This window comes from Beta vulgaris, chromosome 5 (assembly GCF_026745355.1).
Source record: "Beta vulgaris subsp. vulgaris cultivar EL10 chromosome 5, EL10.2, whole genome shotgun sequence".
Classification (NCBI taxonomy): domain Eukaryota; kingdom Viridiplantae; phylum Streptophyta; class Magnoliopsida; order Caryophyllales; family Amaranthaceae; genus Beta; species Beta vulgaris.
In genome coordinates, this window is record NC_079206.1 from 62366713 (window position 1) to 62388815 (window position 22103).

Sequence of the window (22103 nt, forward strand, 5' to 3'; positions counted from 1 at the left end):
AAACTTTAAGTTGAAGTAAGGAATAGTAGCTATTTATAAAGAAAATAAGGTTGATCCTTGTTTTCTTAACCAATGTGGGACTTTAGTGCCTAGTGGAGTAGAGGTGAAGTTGGATCACAAATTAAAATATATAATTTGTAATCTAAATTAAAATATAAATTAGTATTAAATTTTTTTAATAAAATATTTTTTTAATAAGAATATTTTTTTTAATATAAAATAATAAACGAGCTGCTCACGAGCTTTACGAGCCGAGCTTTGCCTAGCTCGGCTCGGCTCGGCTCGTTTAAGTCTCGAGCCGAGCTTCAACGAGCCGAGCTTTGACCGAGCTGCTCGCGAGCTTGTCAGGCTCATTATCACCCCTAGTTGTGATCCCTTTGGCAAAATCATCTTCGCCTCAAGTCTTTAACATTTGATCCCCACTACTCAATTTAACTAGGTAGAAGGATATATGGTATACCTCTCACACTGTCCCACATAGAGCAATTTAAAAGCTGTAACAGTCTTTAAGAGTTGGAGGAAAATTCCCTTGTATAACTTCATGGAAGTGGAGGGGTTGGGATTTGCATGAATTTCATTTCATGATCCCATGATAACCCGAACCCTAAACCTGCCGGGTGCACATTCCCGGAACATTCTTCAAATGAGGGGTTGTTTCCGTGTTTCTCCCCTTGAAGGGCAAATCTCGATACCCCAAAATAAATACGCAAACACTGCCCCAATTTGTGTCAAAACCCAACATTTAGGCCCTTTGGTGAGAGGTTTGCAGGGCAGTGAGATGTGGCTAACCCCCACGCCGCTGGTGCCTCACCTCTCCCCCACCTCCATTTTTCATATCTAAAGCGCTGAAACCCCATATTTTTTTTGGCGAAATCCCGGCCTAAACAAGTACCATTCAAATTTGAGTTTAAGAAGCGAATACGCGACAGTTTTGGCAAATCTGAACTCAAGTGTATTATATACTACTATATCTTGTAACATAATCTTACACTAAGATGTAATTACATGTTCCCAGCAACCTGGCAAGTGTGTATATGAAACTACAGAATTATTACAGAGAAAGATATCTTTCAGTACAATAGCAACCGTAAAAAAAGTTTTTAATTCCTCTTCTTGATCATGATATATTGTTGTCCCTCTCCAAAATCTGGAGAGCTCTGTTTGACTGGTTGCCGCAGAAATGCTCTCAAGTCATAGATCCCGGCCTAAACAAGTACCATTCAAATTTGAGTTTAAGAAGCGAATACGCGACAGTTTTGGCAAATCTGAACTCAAGTGTATTATATACTACTATATCTTGTAACATAATCTTACACTAAGATGTAATTACATGTTCCCAGCAACCTGGCAAGTGTGTATATGAAACTACAGAATTATTACAGAGAAAGATATCTTTCAGTACAATAGCAACCGTAAAAAAAGTTTTTAATTCCTCTTCTTGATCATGATATATTGTTGTCCCTCTCCAAAATCTGGAGAGCTCTGTTTGACTGGTTGCCGCAGAAATGCTCTCAAGTCATAGATCACCTATAATATCCAGCGAGGGGATACAACATTGTAACTTAAGCTGAACTGATAAATCTGAACATATCGCTAAAACCACTACATTTGCGGACAATTCTGCATTTCAGTTATACATTTGGTGTAAGTGTCACAGTAGCGAGGGCTTAGAAAACAAAAGGCTTTCTATAAACTATGAGCATGAAACAACAAGGCAGCATTCTTTTCTGTAATCAATCAATGACCTGTGAAGTCTTCTCATCTGTAAAGATGGCAGGCACGGTTTCCTCTGTAAAATATTCTTCTCGGACTGTCTGTACCGTACAAAATCTCACCTTCAAAAAAGAAAGAGTAATGGTAGGTATCAAAATCAGCTTCTTAGAGGCAATGGAGAAACTTGAAAAAACGATTAGGGTGGGGGGCACCCGCCACAAGGAAGGCGCAACTCCGCTTAAAGCAGAGTATTATGTAACAGTCAAAACACGATGTTCAGCACCACTAGGGCTAGGGTAGAGGGACAAAAACATAAGACGATCTCATTCTTGTTACATTTGTATTTTGTAGGTAATCGTGGGCCCTACCAGAGTACACCTATCTTACGTGGCGGTTGTAGCTCCTTAGTACCCCAGGTGAAAAACAGTCCAGGGTCATTTCTCAGGCAAACAGGATATGCTCCCCAACCAAGCACTCTCGGATTCTCTTCTCTCTGTTATACATGGTTTGGACTTCAGAAAGGAAAGGTGATCAGAAAACCATACCAAAAGAGTTTGTATACATAGAATATTTGATCTTTTTCCCTTTTTCTGGGGGGTGGGGGTGGTGAGTGCGCTGTCTACTTGATCTTTCTCCGCCTCCTAAGGAGGGGTGTGAATGAAGAATGCAGAGAATTGTAATTGGTTGATTAAATATCCAAGAAATTGCAATATAAAAGATAACAACTAATATTCATACGAAAAGTGACATACCAGAGATGCATGCTGTTTAAGGAGGGGTTTTGCCAGCTGCCAAAGAGGCTTAAAAACAAAAGGTGCTTCCACCATGAGCACCTGGCCCAACCTCTTTGGATAGTAATAGTAGAAGACATCAAACTGCCATCAAAGTAACAATAATATGGTCAATAGACATTAGTTATTACTAGAAGTCATCGGTTTGTTGCCAGATTCACAAATATTTTGCCAGTGTAGTTGTTTTATAGGAGTCAATTTCCTATATACTAGTGATTGTTATGTAATTAATTACATTTTCCATCTCACATTACTTTACACAGTCTTGAAAAATACCTTTGACTCCATATTATCTTATATAACAGTGAGAACTTCTGGTCAAAGTTAGTGAAAAGGCAAACTGTGTAAAATAATGGGAGTATAAGCATAAACAAAATCAAAATTCCGACTACTAAATTGCACTTATGGTTCCTCATTTACATCCATTTTGTGTAATAGCTCATGCTCAATACTTACTAAAAGATGAAATAGATTTGTTGTTAGTCAGAAAAGGTCAACAAATTACCAGAAATGTCAAGAAAGTCATATCTGCATTTGCAGTACCAAAGCCCCTGAGGTCAATTATTCCAAGTATTTGTTCTTGGCCTTCTGGGAGCTTACTCAAAGCTTTCTCAATCTGGAACACGCATAGTTTCTCGTCCTCATCCTGCATCTGTAATTAGTCCATTATGCACGCATCATCAGATGGGCCTGTGCGGAATAGCAAAGGCAAGGGAACAAGATAAGCATGACTATCAGCCATTACAGTATGCCTCAAACTTGATATTTACTCAAATTAATAAAAAAAAACCCCAGAACCCCTATAATTTCTCACAGAATCCTATAAGCTGATCAAATTTCTGGCATCCCCTTTAATTTCTTACAGACTCCTATAAGCTGATAAATCTCCTAGCCTTGTGGAACTGAGAGTATCATGCTACTGCTGCAGTAAACAATGTTGTATAAAAACCGAACTAACAGGAATTACACAGAATTTCTGATGACTTGGGAATTATGCCCACATAAATGATTTTAATGGATCAAAAACAACTAACTATATATCAATGGCTAAAAACCAACAGCACGTTGATTAAATTAAGAGAAGCTAAAGATATGGCCAGAAAAATTCCATACTTACTCCAGGGAAATGTTTTGATGCCTCCACTAATAGTACAGGTCTGCCATTCACATCAAGAAAATCATGCACGGAGCTTTTGCCTGTTTGAGCTGCAATTTTCATAGAGTCTTCAGATAGATAATCCACTCCAAATTCTCGCCGCCATTTCTTGCATAAGATATAAAAGCAACATCAGCCAAAAGTTTAGAGCAAGTGCAATATCCTATCCTATCAGTGTAATTAGAATGACAGGAGGTGAAAACTCGTGTCTAATGTGAACAGCCAGAAAAAAAAGTATAGAAAAACCATTGTGGGATGGTTTTGTCAGTAGAAGATAGATTATGAATCAGAGAACAACGACTCACAAGTCACACCACTGTCTTAGAACATGTTCAATGAATTATTTGCAAAACTCTCACTAGTCCATTCAAAATGACCTGAATCTGATGATGGTGCTAAATTATTAAACAGGCTCGAGTATCTGAGCATGTGAGATAGCAAATGGAAACCACCGAGACACGATACATGTAGACATAGTTGTATCTGACAACACACGACTAAACTAAGAAAAAACTACTTGCTATAATATTGTCGCTCTAGAAAATAGTGATAGTCATACATACAATAGCTTTACTGAGCCTTTTCACAGCATCATCAACAGAGAACTTGCGGTCTTTGAGAAACCAAAGGATCATGCTTTCATCATCTCGTCCATTCTTGCCTACAGGGAGCTCATGATATTCATTTTTGAGCCTTTCCTTCACTTCCAAAACTAGCTGCAAGAGTTTACAGATTGAAGCGATTAACTAGGAAGTACACAAGTTGCACTGGCCAGACAGACTCAAAAATCTGGATTCAAACATTATTGTTACATACGATGTGGTACGTAATAATCCTTCAACTGAATTTCGATTACAAACAAAAACACCTATATTTGTACATAGTCGAATTAACGAACTCAAAAGATGACATAACTGATAATTTGGTCTCAATAAAATCAAAATGAATCCAACCAGAAGAGAGGTGGGTCCTAGAGCCTTTTGATTCAAAACTGAACTGCTATATCTCACCCTGCATTTCTCTTACTATCGCCCTGCATTTATGCATTGTCCCTACTCCTACAAGCATTCACTTTCCCATTCCTTAATTATGACTCGTCCCATGACTTATCGAAGTGCTTAGCCACTCATAACCAAAACATTGGATTACCCTTTTCCCTAACTGCTCCACTTTCTCTCTCTCTCCCCCCCCCCCTAAGCGAGGGTGTTAAGGTTGATCCATCTAGTCGCAAATAAATTCTTGAGGTCCCGGGTGTAGCCTAGGACGACATACTTTCACCAACTAAGAGTGTGTTATCTTCACCTTCAAAAAGTAACTTTCAGTGCTCATCAAGTCTAGTTAAGGATGGTAAGGTCTAATAAAGTGTAAACATAATGTGAACTAAAATTCACCCGTTCCAATCAGGTCCAATAAGTTAAATTCAGATAAGGTCACGTGAAGAGAACACACCGTACCCTAAGCAAGGTGACACCGACTTCAGCTTGCTTTAACACACAGGCAATGACCAAATTTTCAGTTCTATGTTTCTCCTTTTCATGGTCCTCTTTCTGAGAGAGAGAAAGCCCATAAACCCAATTTCATAGTGATGTCAAGAGATATATTTTTCAATCAACAATATAGTTTGTTGCACAATTGGATCAAATTCAGGAACTTAACTAGTCATACTTCTTCTATAATCTATGCCAAAAGAAACAACAAACTAAAATCTTTTCTACAATTTCAATTAACTTACAACCCTACAAAAGAAGCAAAATCACAACATTAAAACTCTCTAATTAAACCCAAATCAATTACTACACAATTTGAAACAGTAATTCAGCTTATAATCACATAGTTGCAATTTAAAAAGTACCCAAAAATAGAAAATCATAGCAAATATGTCAACAAAAGCAAAAAGATCAATTCTTGGCTAATTAACAAAATAAGACGCAAAAAAAATATGCACCTTACGAGAATTATCAATATCAAGTGTGCCACTGCTGCAATTCCTAACACATAAATTACGAATTTTTGTGGGTTTGTTAAAACGAATTGGTACAGTTGAAGGTGGACGAAGATAATTGGCATATGCTTTCAATGCCATTTTTGCCAAAAAAAATAAAGTTTCGTTTTTTTTTTTTGTTGCCAATTTTTCAGTTTTTTTTGTCCGATGATTGTTAAATGGGTTGTGGACTTTCTTGTTGCCTTTAAATTTGTTATCATGGGTTTTGGGTTTTCGATAAATATCGATCCGGCAAAATATGGAACACAAATTTTTGAGGCCCAATCTTATTGCTCATAGAAAGGTGGTGGTGAGATGGTTGCCTTTTGCTTTTTTTTTTTGGCATCTTATATGCTTGAAAAGAAAATTATGATATGTTTTTCCTGTTTTGCTTTGATTTTCAAAATTAAGAGCACTTCCAATGGTGACATAACTCATCACCAAAATCAGAAAATTTGGGCTGAACAAAAAAAACATGCATCCCATTGGTGATAGAAAACCCATCACCAAATGACATGTTTTGTCATCCATCACCATGTGAACAAATCCATCAGCAAATCAACCGTGTGAATGGAAGACAAAATGAGCTTAGTCACACACAGCCAGCCAATGGCAAGCTGCCACGTGGCTGCTGCTGTGTTCTTTTTGGGAAATTTCCCAGAAAATTCGTATTTCAAAAAAAAATAATACTAAAATTCATATTTTTTTCCCTCTATAAAATGATACCCATATTGATATATTTCAGAACAAAAAAAAAACACTTCTCCTCCTCACCTTTCTCTCTCTAAAAATATTTATACATCATTTTTCTCTATAATTTTTTACCTTCTCCTCCTCACCTAAAAAGAGGAAAAAAAAATCATATTTTCTAATTATATTTACCTTCTTTTTTTGTAATTAATTATTATTTTACTAATAACCCAATAATGATAATTAATTTTAGTAATTAATTATTATAATTTTAAGTAATCATAAGATGATTCATTTTTATTTTTAATATGTAAATTATATTATTTATTGAAGTAGGAAAGAGAAATAGGAGAGAGAAAGTTGAGGTGGGGTAGTGAAAAGTAGGAGAGATAAAGTGGAATTTGATGGTTTTTTTGTTCATGAGTGGGGTGGAGGTAATACATTTGATCATGAAATGATCAAAACATGAGTAAGTAGGAAATTTTGGTGATCAAACCCATCACCATTGGGAATGCTCTAACTAAATGCAGTTTTCACTAATGCTACTAGGGTTTATTTCTTTCATTAATTGATGAGTTATATGTTGTGTGTTTACATAATTGAAGATACGAAATATCAGATTTCTTTATTCTCCTTTTTCATACGAATTATTTGGATCCTTAGGGGGGGGATTGTATTGTTATTGAATATGAATCATGGTTATGATTAAAGAAGATGAAAATCATCCCATGCTTAGAAAGAGTTGACCTTCTTTTATATTCTAAGCGTATAATTAGCGTCGCTTTCCATGACCAAATTAACCTACGAAATGGTCAAAGGACCCTTTATTTCCTAACTCTGTGCACTTCCTAGTAAATAAAACATTGAATTTAGAGTAGCTCGCTATGGCTGGGTAAGCATACTCGATCAAAAAGCATTCAGAGTTTGATACTCTCCCATGCTGATATTGAAATTATTATTGGCATGAAAGTCGAGCAGAAGAGAAGCTATTAGTAGGTTAGGAGTTGAGAATTTGATTGATATTCAAAAATTACTGTCTATTAGAGTAGATTATTATAGCTTATATCAGAGAGGAGTGTTAAACGCAATCATTTATTAAACGCAAATCTCTGAATCCTTATTTTTTCCTCTATGAAAGTAATTCTCAAGATACGTCTGAAATTTTCTTTTAGTTTAATTGACGAAAATACATTATAGTTCTAGCTAACATGTAAACGTGAAATACATGAGGATCAAAGTTGGTCTAATGGTTGTAAAATCCTCCTTCCACCTCTGTGACAGACTAATAGGGGTTCGATTCTCACCTCTTGCAATAATGATTCCTAATTTTTCCTCCTTGTAATGGAATTTTTCTTACCCAGAAAAAAATGTAAACATGAAATATATAAGACAAATCGTTTATCTCTATACCCGTATTCACTATTCCTATTTTTTAATGTGAATCTCATTTTCAAAAGCAACCACTTCCACCAGGGAGAACATCTTAGATTGTATGAGCTTTTCTTTAACTTTTCTATTTCCATCATTAACTTGTAAATGGTAAGATATGCTAAGCTTTTGAAAACTTTGGTCATGAACAATATAATTACTTAGCCATCATTTATGGGCCTCCTGCTCAAGCTTTTGAAAAAGCCTTTTGGACCTAATTGCTCTAAAAGTTTGTTCACATTGACAAAATAGCACTATTCTTAATGTCTCTTCAACTGTATGATCAGAAGAACAAAAAAACATAAGAGTTAAAATTGTTTTCAAAGATTTTTTATACAGTTAATGCATAATTCTACACCCCAAAAAACAAGTACATACCGACAAAATAGAATTATTAATGTATCTTCTAATAATGTACAACCAGATAGAAAAAAGAAGAGATTTAGATGAAACTATATCATAGTCTTTTTTGGATTGAGCAACAAATATCAAACAATTAGTAGAAATGTAGAATTTTGAATTGGGCAGATCAGATCTTGAGAGAAATTTTGTTCCCTCTTTTCCAACTCATAGCCTTTTTTTTTAGTGGAGCTTTAATGATTTCAAGACAGTAATAAAAGAAAGTTTTTTAACAACTATGACATAGATATGACTTGACTAGTTGTGTTGTGTTGCAACTAAAGGAGAATCCATTATCCATGGATGATGATGATGAGATACATTCATTTCAAAGATTGACGAAATTTGTTCATTATCTCAGTCTTTGTCTTTATACACTTGTAAATTACATGACCATTATGTCATACTTCCTCCGTTATTTTTAATCGCGACACTTCTTGTTTTTACGTCATTTAATATATTGCTTGATAAAATATCTTGAACGATCATAAAAAGTTGATATTATTTCTTAAACATAAGAAATAACATATAGGACAATTAGTTTTATGAATAGTGATCAATATTCAAGTTTAGCAACTAAAGAAAAACGAAGGAAGTATTTATATATCCAGAATAAATGATAAATAATTTGAATTCAGACTAGTAATTAATCTAGTATTATATTCTCTTGTAAAATATGCTAGATATTCTTATATGGGATTAGGACTGACAATCAGGTCGGGTTGGGTCAGTTTCAGGTTGACCTGAAACCAATCCAAAATGACCTGAAATAAAAATCTAAATATCCAATGATCAAAAAACTGCCAACTTAATTCAAAAAGGTAATGTACATGTAACATGTTTAAGTTTCAACATTCAATGATGGAAGTTTCAGGTTGAAGTGAATTGGGTTGGCCCGATATTATAATCTAATCGACTAAGGGTTAACATAATATAAGTTATTTTTAAATCAGGTCATTTTAGGTTATTTTCAGGTTCAAAAGGTAAACCTGAACGTAACCCATTATATTTTTAGGTTGGGTTGGGTCGACCCATTTTTTTCAGGTCGGAAAACTCAACCCTAACCCGGAATTTTCTAGTCAGTTTCAGGTCAGATTATCAGGTTGGGTCAGGTTTCGCCAGCCCTATATGGGATGTGGAAATAAGTAAATTCTATGATTCAAAATAAACCCTTCATGATAATGCCAATGTTATATATCTGTGTAAAAGTATGGTCAAAGTTAATGAATTTTGACTTTGAAAAACTAAAGAGGTAAACTAATAAATAAAAACCAGAAAGAGTATAATCTATACAAATATATTAAAAAGCGTGCATAACAACGTCGATGCGCCACGTGACACCCTCCTCTGGACACCAAAATTTTGCCACGTGTCTATTTACCAACAAAGTCAAGCGATCATTATTTAAAAAAATAAATATGCTGAAGCCTGGGCTCGAACCCCTAACCTTATGTAAGGATTTTCAAAGAATCACCATCTCATCTAACATCTCTTAGTGATCCATGTTTCCACAAAGTTACAAATATGTGTTGTAATTAGTTATTGTTATTAAACATATCCCTTGCATCATTAAAAATAAATAAATTTGCATGTTCATTAAAATTAATTATGTATGCATGATACCATTTGTAAGAGCAATGTTGGCCACTACAGTACTACCCCTAGGGAGTTTTAGTTCATGTAATTTATGTACAATAGTTTTTTTTAGAAATTGCATAGTATAGGGTTTGATCCCGATACCTCAAGTACATATACTAAAGTCTTAACAACTAGGCTAAGTTGTATTTATTGTTATTATCATAAAGTATTATATTAATAAATGAATTTTTTTCTTATCCGGGGCATTGCCCAGGCCTAATAACTAGTTTCAAAGAAAATGTAGTTTATAAGAACATTCAAATTAGACATTAATCAAAATAATTGAGTTCAATGGCATTCTACAAGTTGAGACTTGAAATTACTTCAATAATGTCGTAGTTATTTGAAAATACGCCCAAAACATATTACATCCCTATCATAAAGTAGGGTTTTTTTAATATATAATATTATTAACCTCTTATTTTAGAGAGGTGAGGTTGAAACATCCAATTAGACGTTGAAACTTTGCTATTATAACATCAAGCGCTCGTGGCCTAATGGATAAGGCATTTGACTTCTAATCAAAGGATTGTGGGTTCGAGTCCCACCGAGCGTGTATTTTTATTTCTTTTTGCTTTTTGATTACCATCTGATTTATGTGGACCTGGTTTACAGTAAAACTAATGTGTCAGGCCCGGTCCTATAATAGAATAAATTTACCAAAAAAAATTGTTCAAGCAACTCATATTATCACTTCCAGATAAATGTTTTTTAAACAACATTATAATTTGCAAATAAAATAAATCAAACCAAAATTTCAGAATGAGAATACAATCCGGCGATTAAGTTACCCAACAAAGCACTCGAGACTCCGGTAAATCAGAATCCAAAAAAATACCCAAAAACCTTGCTCAGGTTCTTAATTTCATATTATCTAAATAATTTCACTTGATTGAGACTAAATCTAATGAGTATTGCATTATAGAAATCCAATTCTTCCCTCTTTAAATTGTAGAAAAAAATTTCCGTTGCCATATTTAAGGGAAATATGATAGCTAATTTTTTGGGAAATATGGAAAATTTCAAAGAGTTTAATGGAGGTTTGAGAAATTTTTGGAAATTAAAAGAGATTTTAATGTGGAACTTGGAAAGAGAGAGAAAATGATTGATTAAATGAAGATTTGAAGAACACACGACGAGGAGTAGAAGACGAGGAGCCAAAATTTTGAGAATTGAAAATTTCTTTCTCAGTTAATTGAAAACAGAAGAACGACGCGTGTGACTACATGCCTGTTTTTAATTTTTTTTCTTAATTCTATTTTAAAACTAGAGGATTGGGCCCCTTTTAACCTTGGGCCCTTGGCCTTTGCCCCTCCAAATACCCCCTCAGGGCCGGGCCTGCAATGTGCGCTAGGTTCACGCACGTGAAACGGAAAATACACTATTATAATATACATAAACCTATTATTTCACAAATATATACACTATATAGGAGAGAAATACACTATATGAGCACTTCGTGATTTTTGGACTCCAAGAAACGGAATCAATTACCGATTTTTTTTCTTTTCGTTTAAACCCCTCGTCAATCCATTACCATTACTTAGCAGTAATGGACTCTCCCAATTTGTTAAGCTTCTCTCCCCCTCAGTAACAAAATACATTATTTAATGATAATGGTTAATACTATTCTATTTTCATTCTATGGCTTGAACCAAACACCTAATAAAACTAACAATTTTTGTTACCATTCCTCTCCTCTATTTGTTTCTATTCCCTTGCAACGCGGCTCGTTTATAATTTACCATGCATGGAAGACCACAAATCATATTCCTCACCACAATTGACGAGATGCAAGAAAAATAGAAAATCAAAAGAAAAAAAAGGTAAAATAAAGATCCTTCAAAGCTCAAGCTTTATCTAATATAACACAATTGAAAGAATCGACACAAGAGGTTGAGTCAATTATCCACTAGTACGATTGAACGAGTTCATAGGTCTCGTTTAATGTTTACTATTTTTCTATTTTGACATTTCCTCAACGCCAATTAGAATAATGAAAAAATAAAGTGAAAATATTCAACAAAAAAGTAATATAGCAATGAGTGATTTCGTAAAATAAAGCACTTATTTTAAGAAATGTATCTGATATATTTTATTAGGCCTCAGAGCTATATACAATAAAATCGTTATATTTAATTTATAAGAGTTTTTATATCGTACAATTATATACATATCAAGTATATTTCTTAAATAACACATTGCACTCTTGAGGTAATCCCAACTCATATAATGTTCCCAATTATAAATTTGTTTTTTTTTTTTATATATAATACTCCCTCCGTCCTCTATTAGTTTACCCGTTTTGACTTTTCACATTTATCGATGCAAAACTTTGAGTAACAATATCTCTAATTATGTATTTGTAAAAATTATAAAAATTTGATATTCCAAAACTACATATTGAGACGAATCAAACGATATTTCATATAATTATATTTTTCCTTACATATAAAGCATAAATGATGGTCAAAGTAACAATGATGAATAGTGTTATAAGTCAAAGTGGGTAAACTAATAAAAGACGGAGGGAGTACTTTCTTATAAAGTGGCCTCTTATTCTGAAATGATTTGAACTAATAATGTAGCTTATGTTTCAGACAAACGAAGTATTCTTAAGAATCTCCATATTTGCTCAATTTTGTTGTCACGTGTAGTAAAATATTCCACAAGTTAAAGAGCTTAAACTTGGCTTCTTTTGGCGCTATTAAACGTGTAAAAAATATAGCATGAGATATTGTCGATAAATTATTGTTTTCAATATTTGTACACACAAGCGCTCGTGGCCTAATGGATAAGGCATTTGACTTCTAATCAAAGGATTGTGGGTTCGAGTCCCACCGAGCGTGTTCTTGTGTTTTTATTTTTTTGGGGGGAAACAAGTACGTGCCGCCCTAAATGCACCGAAGTGTGCAATTTATCTATATATACTTTTTTTTAACGACTTTTACACCATATATTCCTGACAATTTTTTTTTTGCATCGTATATCATTTTAACTTTTCAAATTCATCATATACCCCTTATTGTTGAAACAATACATTCACTTACCCTTAATGACTAAGAACAACTCCAATAGTAAGCTAACACACCTTGTAGCTTGACTTGTCACGTCATCTTTTCAAGCAACATTGCTTTCTAGCTACATAGTCTCCCAATGGTAAGCTACATCACTTTTTAGCTTGTCATTTTTTTAAAACATCGAAATAAATAAAAGTTTTCACATGGCATATTATAATTGGATGTATTCACTCTAATTTTTTTCAAGCTACTTAGCTTGTTGGAGCTACACTTGCTTGCAAGCAGGTTTATTTTTCTTCTCTCCAGTGGTCAAGCTACATCTACATATTTAACAAAAATTACAAGCATTCCCTTATATGAAACCATTGGAGATGCTCTAAAGGCGTTAAACTCCGTTAGTCATTAACTCCTAACCCCCCTCCTCTAATCCTAATTAACTAACCTAACCTTAACCCTAAAACCTTAACTGTAACCCTACCCCTACCCCTGCAGTCCCCCACTCCCACCCCCACCCCTGCAGTCCCCCATCCACCATCACCCACACCCATACAGTCGCCATCCCCCACCACGCATCCCCCCTTCCGCCATCCGCCACCACGCAGCCCCCTCCCCCCTTCCGCCATCCCTTGCCCTCTTCTCGCCACCTGCACACACACTCTCTCTTTCCATTTCTAGGGTTTCACTTTCTTCTTTAATTGTATTTCTCTGATTATCTTTTTTCGCTTTTCTCCATTAATCTAGAGTATGATCTGAAAACCCAGAACTGTTGTTTTGATCTGAAAATGCCAAAATTGATAGTTCGTACTTCGTAGTCGTGTTGGTGGATGGCAGAAGGGTGGAGGGGGATGTGTGGTGGGGGATGTTGGAAGGGGAAAGGGGGCTGTGTGGTGGCGGATGGCGGAAGGGGGGAAGGGGGTTGCATGGTGGAGGATGGCGGAAGGGGGTAGGGTGCTGCGTGGTGGGGGAGGTGGACTGTAGGGGTGGGGTTGGGGGTCAGGTGGTGGTGGCGCGGGTTGGGGTGGTGGTGGGCTGTGGGCTGGGGCTAGTGGGCTTTTAGGGTTAGGTTTTTTGGTTAATTAGATTTAGAATTGAGGGTTAGTGTTAGGATAGCTAATTAAGATTAAAGGGGAGATTAGGGGTTAATGACTAATGGAAGTTTAACACTGTTAGTCAAAAGTGCAAGTTGATGTATTTTTCGAAAAGTGAGGGGTATATGGTGAATTTGGAAAGCTGAAAAGGTATACGGTGCAAAAAAAATTGTCAGAGGTATATGGTGAAAAAATCGTTTTTGTAATTGCACCATTTGCTTGGGGCATAAAAAACAAGAAAAAAGAGAGTGAAAATGAACATAAATATCTTAATTACTATGGATAGGTTGGATAATTAAATGGGTTGGATGGGTAAATCAAGAGAGGGTAAGAAGATAAATTCAAAAAGTTAACCATAATAGGAAATGTTACAATTAAAAATAAACATCCACAAAAAGAAAGTAGTGCAATTAAAAAATAAGGAGGAAGTTGATTTAAAACGCCAAAAATAAAATATGTTGTCACATGTACTCTCCATTCCCTCATGCAATCAAATGAGACATATTAAACAAGAAAAATGTATATGTGTTAAGACTAGAACCCATAACCTCTCATTTGCAACGCCAAACACGAGAAAGCCCCGCCTTTTTTGCTACACCTTCTCTCGACGACCTCCACACCTTATGCAACTGGAACGAGTACCACCTCTTACAGGTGGACATGATATTAGGGGAGAAGGGAGTAGAAAGAGAAGAGCAGACTAGGAAGGAGGGAGGAGCACAAATTTTGGTTTTGTTGTTGCTTCTTTATCCTCAGTAAATTTATCTGCAAAGCTTTTGTCTTACAACAAAATATGATATAATACATTAAATAGTTGACATAAGACATTGAATATCTAAAATAATACATTAAATATCTATTATGATACTTTGACTATATAAGATTATGTCAGATATTCAAAGTTTTATATAATATTTTCAAGTATGTACTCGTTTGATCGTAAGTTACAATGAGACGAAATTAACGTAATACCTTCTCTATTTTATCCCACTTTTTATCATCATAATTCTTATCCTGTTATTCCGAACGGCTTGATAACATTATCAGAAATTCTAAAGCTTCTTTATAACCAGTAAAATACCTTTTTTATAAGGGAGATTTTTCAGCTCGATTGTTTGACCGCATCATATATGTTATTAACGCTTAAATAGTATATATTACAAAGTATTACTAATGATTTTACCAAGCGCTCGTGGCCTAATGGATAAGGCATTTGACTTCTAATCAAAGGATTGTGGGTTCGAGTCCCACCGAGCGTGCAATGTTTAGTATTTTTTTCCCCCATTTTTACTCTTTGATTTTTTTTTTACCCTTTGATTTTCTTTTTTTTTTTAACTCTTTGATTTTTTTTTTAACTCTTTGATTTTCTTTTTTTTTTACTCTATGATTTTCTTTTTCTTGTACTCTTTGATTATCCTTTAAGTTGCATGTCAAGGCTCTCTGGTACTTTCACTCTTTGATTTCTCTTGTACTTAGTAAACCATGCTACATATGTAATTATGTACTTGGTTTAATTTGAGCTCTCATATGAGTATCAATTAAAAGACTATGGTAGGTACTCCCTCCGTCCCAAAATATAATTCTCATTTCATTTTGCATAGTCTCCAAGACGTACCTTTGACCTACGATATTTTCTATTTCTTATTAGTGTGCAATATAAAATGTTGATATTACGAATTTATACATTGAGACGAATTTAACAAGACCCCTCATGAATATGTTTTTTTGTATACATTAGTAAGAATATTTGGTCAACGTTTTAAAATTTGACTTTCAAAATAGAAATGAGAACTATATTTTGGGACGGAGGAAGTATAAAGTAAGAGTATAGTAGTAAAAACAAACAAGAGCTTTTAATATGGAATATCACTACACGAGTCCGAAACCTTAAAAAAGAAACTATGGAACTAAACAAGGTCCAACAACAAGCTAGCTCTAGGATGAAGGCCAGCATCTTTTAAAGTCATGTCCAAATGATCAGCACCATAAACTTTTCTTGGAAAGCTTGATATTAATCTGTAATTCTCAGTTCCAGGTAAACCAAGTGAATCTATATAGTAGTAAATTGCCTGCACCTTGTCTGTTGCTGAGAAGCTATGCTCCTTTCGTTCGCCATTCGGAAACCTTATTAATATCTAAAGAAAACCATAAACATAACCAAGTTAAGGTTAACAAGCACTTAGCAAGTGAGGGAAAGAGAATGCATTAGTCCAACAGATAAAACGACAGCCAAAGAACGGGTTCTTAAAGAGTCACCAAGCACCAGATTCACACTATGCAGTTAACGATGGTATATGGTGCACGTTTTCGAAAACTCAAGGGTATATGGTGCATTTTTGAAACATTGAGGGTATATAGTGAATTTTTTAATTTGTCGGGATATTGGGTGAAAAAACCGTTAATTTAATCATCATAAGGGGTATATTTTTTAATTTATAACTGATTACTATACTACTAAACAATTTGGTTGAAACTTGAAGTCTTGAACTTAGGTGGTAAGTGATATATTTTGTATTCCAAGGTACTTTCATAAGTATTACTTGTGATTTTTATCATGGAGTAATATTTTGAGAAAATTTTGAAGGTAGAAGTTTAACTTCAAAAAAGTTGTAAAAACAAGAATTATTTACAGATGAGATATAGTACTACTACATGATAACTGGTACAAATAGGTAATCACCAAACAAAATTGGTCCAGCAACATGGGGATGTCTCTTGAACAATTGTTAAGCACTTTGCAAAAATAATGTAGTAAATACAAAGTTACAAACCATAAAAAATAACTACAGTTCTGAAAATTCAACATCATTTTATATATCCTGAGCAGAAAAATTACTGGCAGAAAATAGTCACTTGTACTGAAAGAGATAGATAGTTAAAAACAAATACCTGCGTGACTTGAGGATTTTGGGCCTCATTGACACTACTATGACTATCCTTGTGAAGATTTTCTCTATTTGTTGCTGCTGATTCTCTGACTTGACAAACTTTGTTAAGTATAGGATTTTGCTTTGGCCCCTGACTTAATACTGTGTTTGATGCTTCTGGTTTGTGAGCTGTTTGTTCTGGAGGCATATTCTTAAGCTTATCCCGCTCCTATGAAAATAAAAATAATTCATTTACGTTCTCCAAAAGAATAATTCACGAAGCATTTCAAGCCGATTTACAAGATTGGTACAAAAAATAGGCCCCTTGGCGGAATTTGGCCTTTCTTTTTGATTGGCCAGTTGTGAATATGAAACATCAAGGAATCGTACTCTTGTATGTGTGAAACGAATAGAAACCTGATCTAGTTTGAGGGCTGCAAGATATGCAGCATCTTGTTCTTCTTTCAACCGACGTTCCTCGTTCCTCCTGCCTTCCTCATTGTCTCTATCACTGCCAAAGGCAACTCCTTGTTCTTCCAATGTCCCCTGTAATAATTCTAGTAATTCTGCTGGTGATACTGGCCCTTCAATCTAAGTATTATGGTAACATGAAAAAGAAAAAAAAGGGATCAATCAGTATCCAGTTATTCATGCTCTTCAATGGTCAATGTAATATCTTTACTACTCAAAAGCTAATTGATATGCTTAGCAACAACATCCAGAATTACCCAAATCTTAATTTTGGTAAAAGTTTCTCACAAATTAAAGATTAATCTTTTTACTGTTCAAATAAATTTCATTCAGTCAATCAAAAATCACCACCAACAACATTGTACAATAAATTAATTACAACTATCCTTAAAATCCCAGCAACATACTTATCAAAATTTAACAGAATTAATTATTCACTACTTGAGATGATAAAAATAAATTAAAAATACTATCTAACAACAATTCTTCCCCATTAACTATAGTACCCTGCCTATATTCATTTATTCACCAACAACATAGGTTTCTTGAAAGATAATCTATAAAATTGATCAAAGGAAAAATATGGTGTGCATGTGCAACATGCCAACAACCTCCACCCTTCCTTTTTTTTTATACATATTAAGTAAATACGGACAGTAAATAGCGAAAGGGTATTTTTATTTTTATCAAATGGGTAAGAAGGAATAAAAAATACATGAAGAGCCTAACCTGTTGCAGCACAGAAATATTACCACCAGAAGCAGGAGCAATAACAGCAGAAAAGGGAAAACTAGCTGGCCTTAAAGTCTCACTCATCTGCAAACCCTCCCCTTTATCAGATATTGCACCCCAACTAACAAAATTAGCATCAAGGAACTGAACTATAATCTCTGAACACAAAGTCTGACTGCAGAAATCTGCTGTAAACGGATGATCTGGAGAATGTAGATACATGAACATAAATTTTTTCTCATCTTGGGCAATCTTTAAGGCTTGAGTGAATCTACAAGCATAAAAGAAAGGGTGTATTGCCCCATAATTCAGCTCAAAATTGTTTAAAAATGCCCATTCATCAGTTATCAACGGCGTTTCCGGCGCGTAGTGAGGGGGAAATAATGGAAACTGAGGTGGTGGTGGTGAGGGTAGAAGCGGCGGAGGCGGTGCAGGGGGATATATTTGGTTTCTTCTTTCTAGCCTGCCTACTAAATCAATCCCTTGTACCATTGCCCTTGAAACTCCTCCTATAATGTTTCTTGGTAGATTTACCATCCTTCTGACAATCCCACTGTAACTAGGATAATTTCCTGATCTTGTTCTTGAATTTTCCCTCATATTTGAGGATGACATTTTACTTTCCAGAACACAAAGAAAGCCAGAAAGTAAAGATCTTGATGCTAGAGTTTGGGGGAAGTAAATTTGTTGATCAGGACAAATAATGTGAGATTTAAGTCAAAAGTAGAAAGAAGTAAAATCCAAAAAAGAAATGTTGAACTGTTTGTTTCTTCAATGATTTTTGTCAATATTAACATTGGATTCCTTGTTTCAAGTTTGCTTAAAGCCAAAAGAAACATATAGTAAGATAACAAATTTGTGTTTATGTTTTTTTTTCCCTCCTAGCAAATTTTTCACAATAAGATTTTGCTTTAACTTTGGGCTGCAATTTAATAGTGGGTGAAAAAGGATTAATCGTCAACTTTTAGAACGAGTTTATTAGACAAGATCTAAGAGAACATTGCACAAAGTTGATGGTGTTCTTCTTTTCAGGTCAGTCCTTTTCTTTGCCATTCCCAAGTATGTTCTGCTTAACTTGTAATTTCCTTAAAAATTATCCTAAATAAAATTAGAATTAAATTTGTTTGAAAAATAAAAGAAACTCAAGTTTAGTAATCAGCAGTCTCTAGTTAACAACAACCGTGATTTTCAAGAACGGGAATCTTACGATATGTTGGGAATCTCGTAAATCGTATGATAATCATCCACGCCTGAAACGTATTTTAATGCCTGAAAGTTGGATAGGCTGGCCCTTACGTAAGGATTATAACATGACTTGGAGCTGCCAAAATTGAGTATATTGTAATGTTAGATTTTCAATCAAATACTACAAGACAAGAATTTCTCAAGCTTAATTTGAGCATTTTGTAACCGGCCTTGCTTGTGTGTTAAGTTTCCTCGTTGTTAGAATTAGAGGGACTAATAACCAGCAAAATATTTTGCAAACAGCCAAAAACACATCCAGTAAGACTAGCATGAAAAACATGAATATAGAGAAAATAAGGCTATATATTTTAGGAATATATTCAGGTTAATAAGGAGGCGCAAAGGCCAACAACTAACGAGTCTTAGAAGCAACTACAATGGCAAACTACAACCACTTGTAGTTTTGTGTGCCACATCAGATTTCCAAACTACAACATTCCCAAGCTACAACCTCTTCTAATAGAAAGCTACAACCTCTTCTAATAGAAAGCTACAACCTCTTGTAGTTTTTGTAGGTTCCAACGAAAAGCTACAACCAATGAAAAGTGCAGATGGGAACCACAAAAAGTAGAACAAAGCAAGTAGCTTTGTGGAGCTACTTGGCTTCCCCCAAACAACAACATGCTTTTCACTCAACAAGCAAGCAACGACTAGCTCCAACTTTCTCATATTTGCAAGCTGGGACCTCAAATGGTCCGCTGGAGTTGCTCTTAGGACCGGGTTTCCTATAACCTTGTTCAAAACTTACCACTAAACACTACTATCAGTACAAAGGTACTATTGCCAAACAAACCCAGACCACAAAGTAAGTAGGATAACACAAAACAGCACTATTTGCTTGAACATGCATGGTTATCAGAACTGAATACAATTTACATGTAGGATGATATGATTTCTACCAAACTACTAGAATCTAAAGGAAACGCGGCTTTGCAAAAACTTTTGACCTTCACAGCCATGAGAATCTTCTCTAACAATCAACAGAATGAAAGGTTAAAGGTCTTTTAGTATGTTTAAGAGAAATAATTATAAAATTCTCTAGTTTTGTCCTCTCCTAGAATTTCCTTAGCAGCTAGTTCATGCTTAGTTGAAGATTTTCTTTTTAATGGAACTTTTGGTAAAGTTATGCAGACAACCTCAGCTTTTCCTCTAAAAGAGAGGTCCAAAGATAATATCATTTTCTTTAAACCCATTATTGGTTACATCACATGGCTTCACATCCAAAATCCAATGAACTATCTCTATCTTATTTCCTACACATTTTAGCATAGTACCCTTTTCTGTTAGGGTAATATGATCTATTCTTTCCATTATTGATGAAAGTTCAGTGCTCTAATAATGAACTGTTACTAATCCCTTTGAACACAATGCGATTTATGAATTGGAGGTGGTATGTCTCAATCTTGGCCAGGTAAAAGGACATATTTATCATATGCTGTGCATTAAGCCACATTTGGAGAGAAAAAGTGTATGATTTAAAAAGTTTTGGTTGCTCTTGGGGGCAATATATAGGAGGAATGATAAACATCTAACAGTTAGATATGTTAGATACAAGTTTTCGTATAATAAATATTGTTTGTGTATATAACATATATTATTTGGGTATGTAAATATATTATTTGTGTTATTTTCTTCTTATTTGTTATAAGAAAAACAAACAATATTTTTACATACACAAATAACATTTATTACATGAAAACTTGTGTTAGATATATCTAACGGTAAGAGATTTATCAAACCTCAATATATAGAGATATACGTACTCTAGTTTGCTAAATATTAGTTGGTTGAATTTGAGGTATAGTGGTGGGTTTACACCGAGTGTGTCTATAGAAAATAAGAAATGCACCTCTAGTCTCTAGACTCATGGGACAATTTTTAGCAATAGACGAACTCATGTGGTGCTGGCTACTAACTCCTCTTATTATTCTTTATCCATCACACAATGTGGGGTTAAGAGAGGTGGATGCCAAAAAAGATAAAGTAAAACATAGAATGGTTGTGCAACATATGATATCATGATAAAAATAATACACACATGAAAACCACTTAAAAAGTCTTAGTAAAATTAGTCCAAATAGTCACTCGGGTAGCATGAGTGACCACACCCCAGTCGGCCAAGACCAACACTTTGTGGATGGGTTGTGGGTCTTCTAATCATTAATCGGTTTGACCCAACCCGCTCTATTTAACGTGATAAATTCAAATATTTGTGAGCAGTTCAATTCCATTGATACCCACATATAATGTTCTACATTCGAAAAAGAGGTGAGACTAAATCACTTTATAAGCTTTAGAGTTGAGCTTTTACCAATTGGTTTTAGGATGAAACCTCCTCATACCAGGGTCACAATAACGATCATAAAAGCTCATAAATCTTTGTATCATTATAGTCATGATCTAATAATGCAACAGATTTCATGCTTATCTAGCCGATCATCAACATTCACCCACCAAATCAGAGAGGGAAAAGAACATATAAGAGACAAACCAGATAAATGTATAATAGAAGACTTCCCTAAATGGCATAAAAGTTCTACATATGCTTGTTTTTTTAGATGACAGATTTTATTAGTGAAATGAAAGAGTAGAAAGAAGGACAAAAGGATAATGCAAAACAGAGTTTCCTATGATTTTAGAAACTTTACTCAACACACATTCTAAAAGCCAATCTTATCATAAATCATGGTATGACGATCTTATACGAGACTTAACAATGAAAAATTATCTCATTCTAACAAAATTATCCACAAAATAAATGAAGAAAGGTGTGTCCCACAGATTTCTAGTCTCACATTGTTTTCTTTTTTCTTTTTTCTTTTTTCCAACAATATATGCTTCATATTTGACGTCAGTTTGAAGATTAGATGTTTCACATTCCAAG

The 22103-nt window shown here is 34.6% G+C and overlaps 2 protein-coding genes and 3 non-coding genes across 5 annotated transcripts; 3 read left to right on the plus strand and 2 right to left on the minus strand.

The window, feature by feature from the left end:
• Positions 1-941: 941 nt before the first annotated feature.
• Positions 942-5835, minus strand: LOC104894309 (phosphatidylinositol transfer protein CSR1). The gene is made up of 7 exons (XM_010680514.4): positions 5606-5835; positions 4224-4376; positions 3622-3768; positions 3010-3156; positions 2466-2588; positions 1746-1835; positions 942-1620 (listed from the first exon to the last, which is right to left on the minus strand). The coding sequence occupies exons 1-7, from the start codon at positions 5741-5743 to the stop codon at positions 1603-1605; spliced, it is 816 nt and encodes a 271-aa protein (XP_010678816.2). The 5' UTR covers positions 5744-5835; the 3' UTR covers positions 942-1602.
• Positions 5836-10279: 4444 nt separating this feature from the next.
• On the plus strand, positions 10280-10352 carry TRNAR-UCU (transfer RNA arginine (anticodon UCU)). Its single transcript has one exon. It is a non-coding gene; the product is annotated as a tRNA-Arg (tRNA).
• Positions 10353-12572: 2220 nt separating this feature from the next.
• TRNAR-UCU (transfer RNA arginine (anticodon UCU)) lies at positions 12573-12645 on the plus strand. The gene has a single exon. It is a non-coding gene; the product is annotated as a tRNA-Arg (tRNA).
• Positions 12646-15090: 2445 nt separating this feature from the next.
• On the plus strand, positions 15091-15163 carry TRNAR-UCU (transfer RNA arginine (anticodon UCU)). The gene has a single exon. It is a non-coding gene; the product is annotated as a tRNA-Arg (tRNA).
• Positions 15164-15732: 569 nt separating this feature from the next.
• LOC104894311 (plant UBX domain-containing protein 10) lies at positions 15733-19071 on the minus strand. Its single transcript, XM_010680515.4, has 4 exons — positions 17972-19071; positions 17189-17362; positions 16794-17000; positions 15733-16039 (listed from the first exon to the last, which is right to left on the minus strand). Exons 1-4 carry the CDS (start codon positions 18587-18589, stop codon positions 15812-15814), a joined length of 1227 nt encoding a protein of 408 aa, XP_010678817.2. The 5' UTR covers positions 18590-19071; the 3' UTR covers positions 15733-15811.
• Positions 19072-22103: the final 3032 nt, after the last annotated feature.

Coding starts and splice junctions, on each gene's coding strand:
- LOC104894309 (XM_010680514.4), bottom strand. CDS start 5,743: ATGGCATTGAAAGCATATGCCAATTATCTTCGTCCACCTTCAACTGTA. Junction 2,589..3,009: donor TGACTTTCTTGACATTTCTG/GTAATTTGTTGA, acceptor CTTTGATGGCAG/TTTGATGTCTTCTACTATTA. Junction 1,836..2,465: donor TTAAACAGCATGCATCTCTG/GTATGTCACTTT, acceptor TCTTTTTTGAAG/GTGAGATTTTGTACGGTACA.
- LOC104894311 (XM_010680515.4), bottom strand. CDS start 18,589: ATGTCATCCTCAAATATGAGGGAAAATTCAAGAACAAGATCAGGAAAT. Junction 17,001..17,188: donor CAGCCCTCAAACTAGATCAG/GTTTCTATTCGT, acceptor TTATTTTCATAG/GAGCGGGATAAGCTTAAGAA. Junction 16,040..16,793: donor AAAATCCTCAAGTCACGCAG/GTATTTGTTTTT, acceptor GGTTTTCTTTAG/ATATTAATAAGGTTTCCGAA.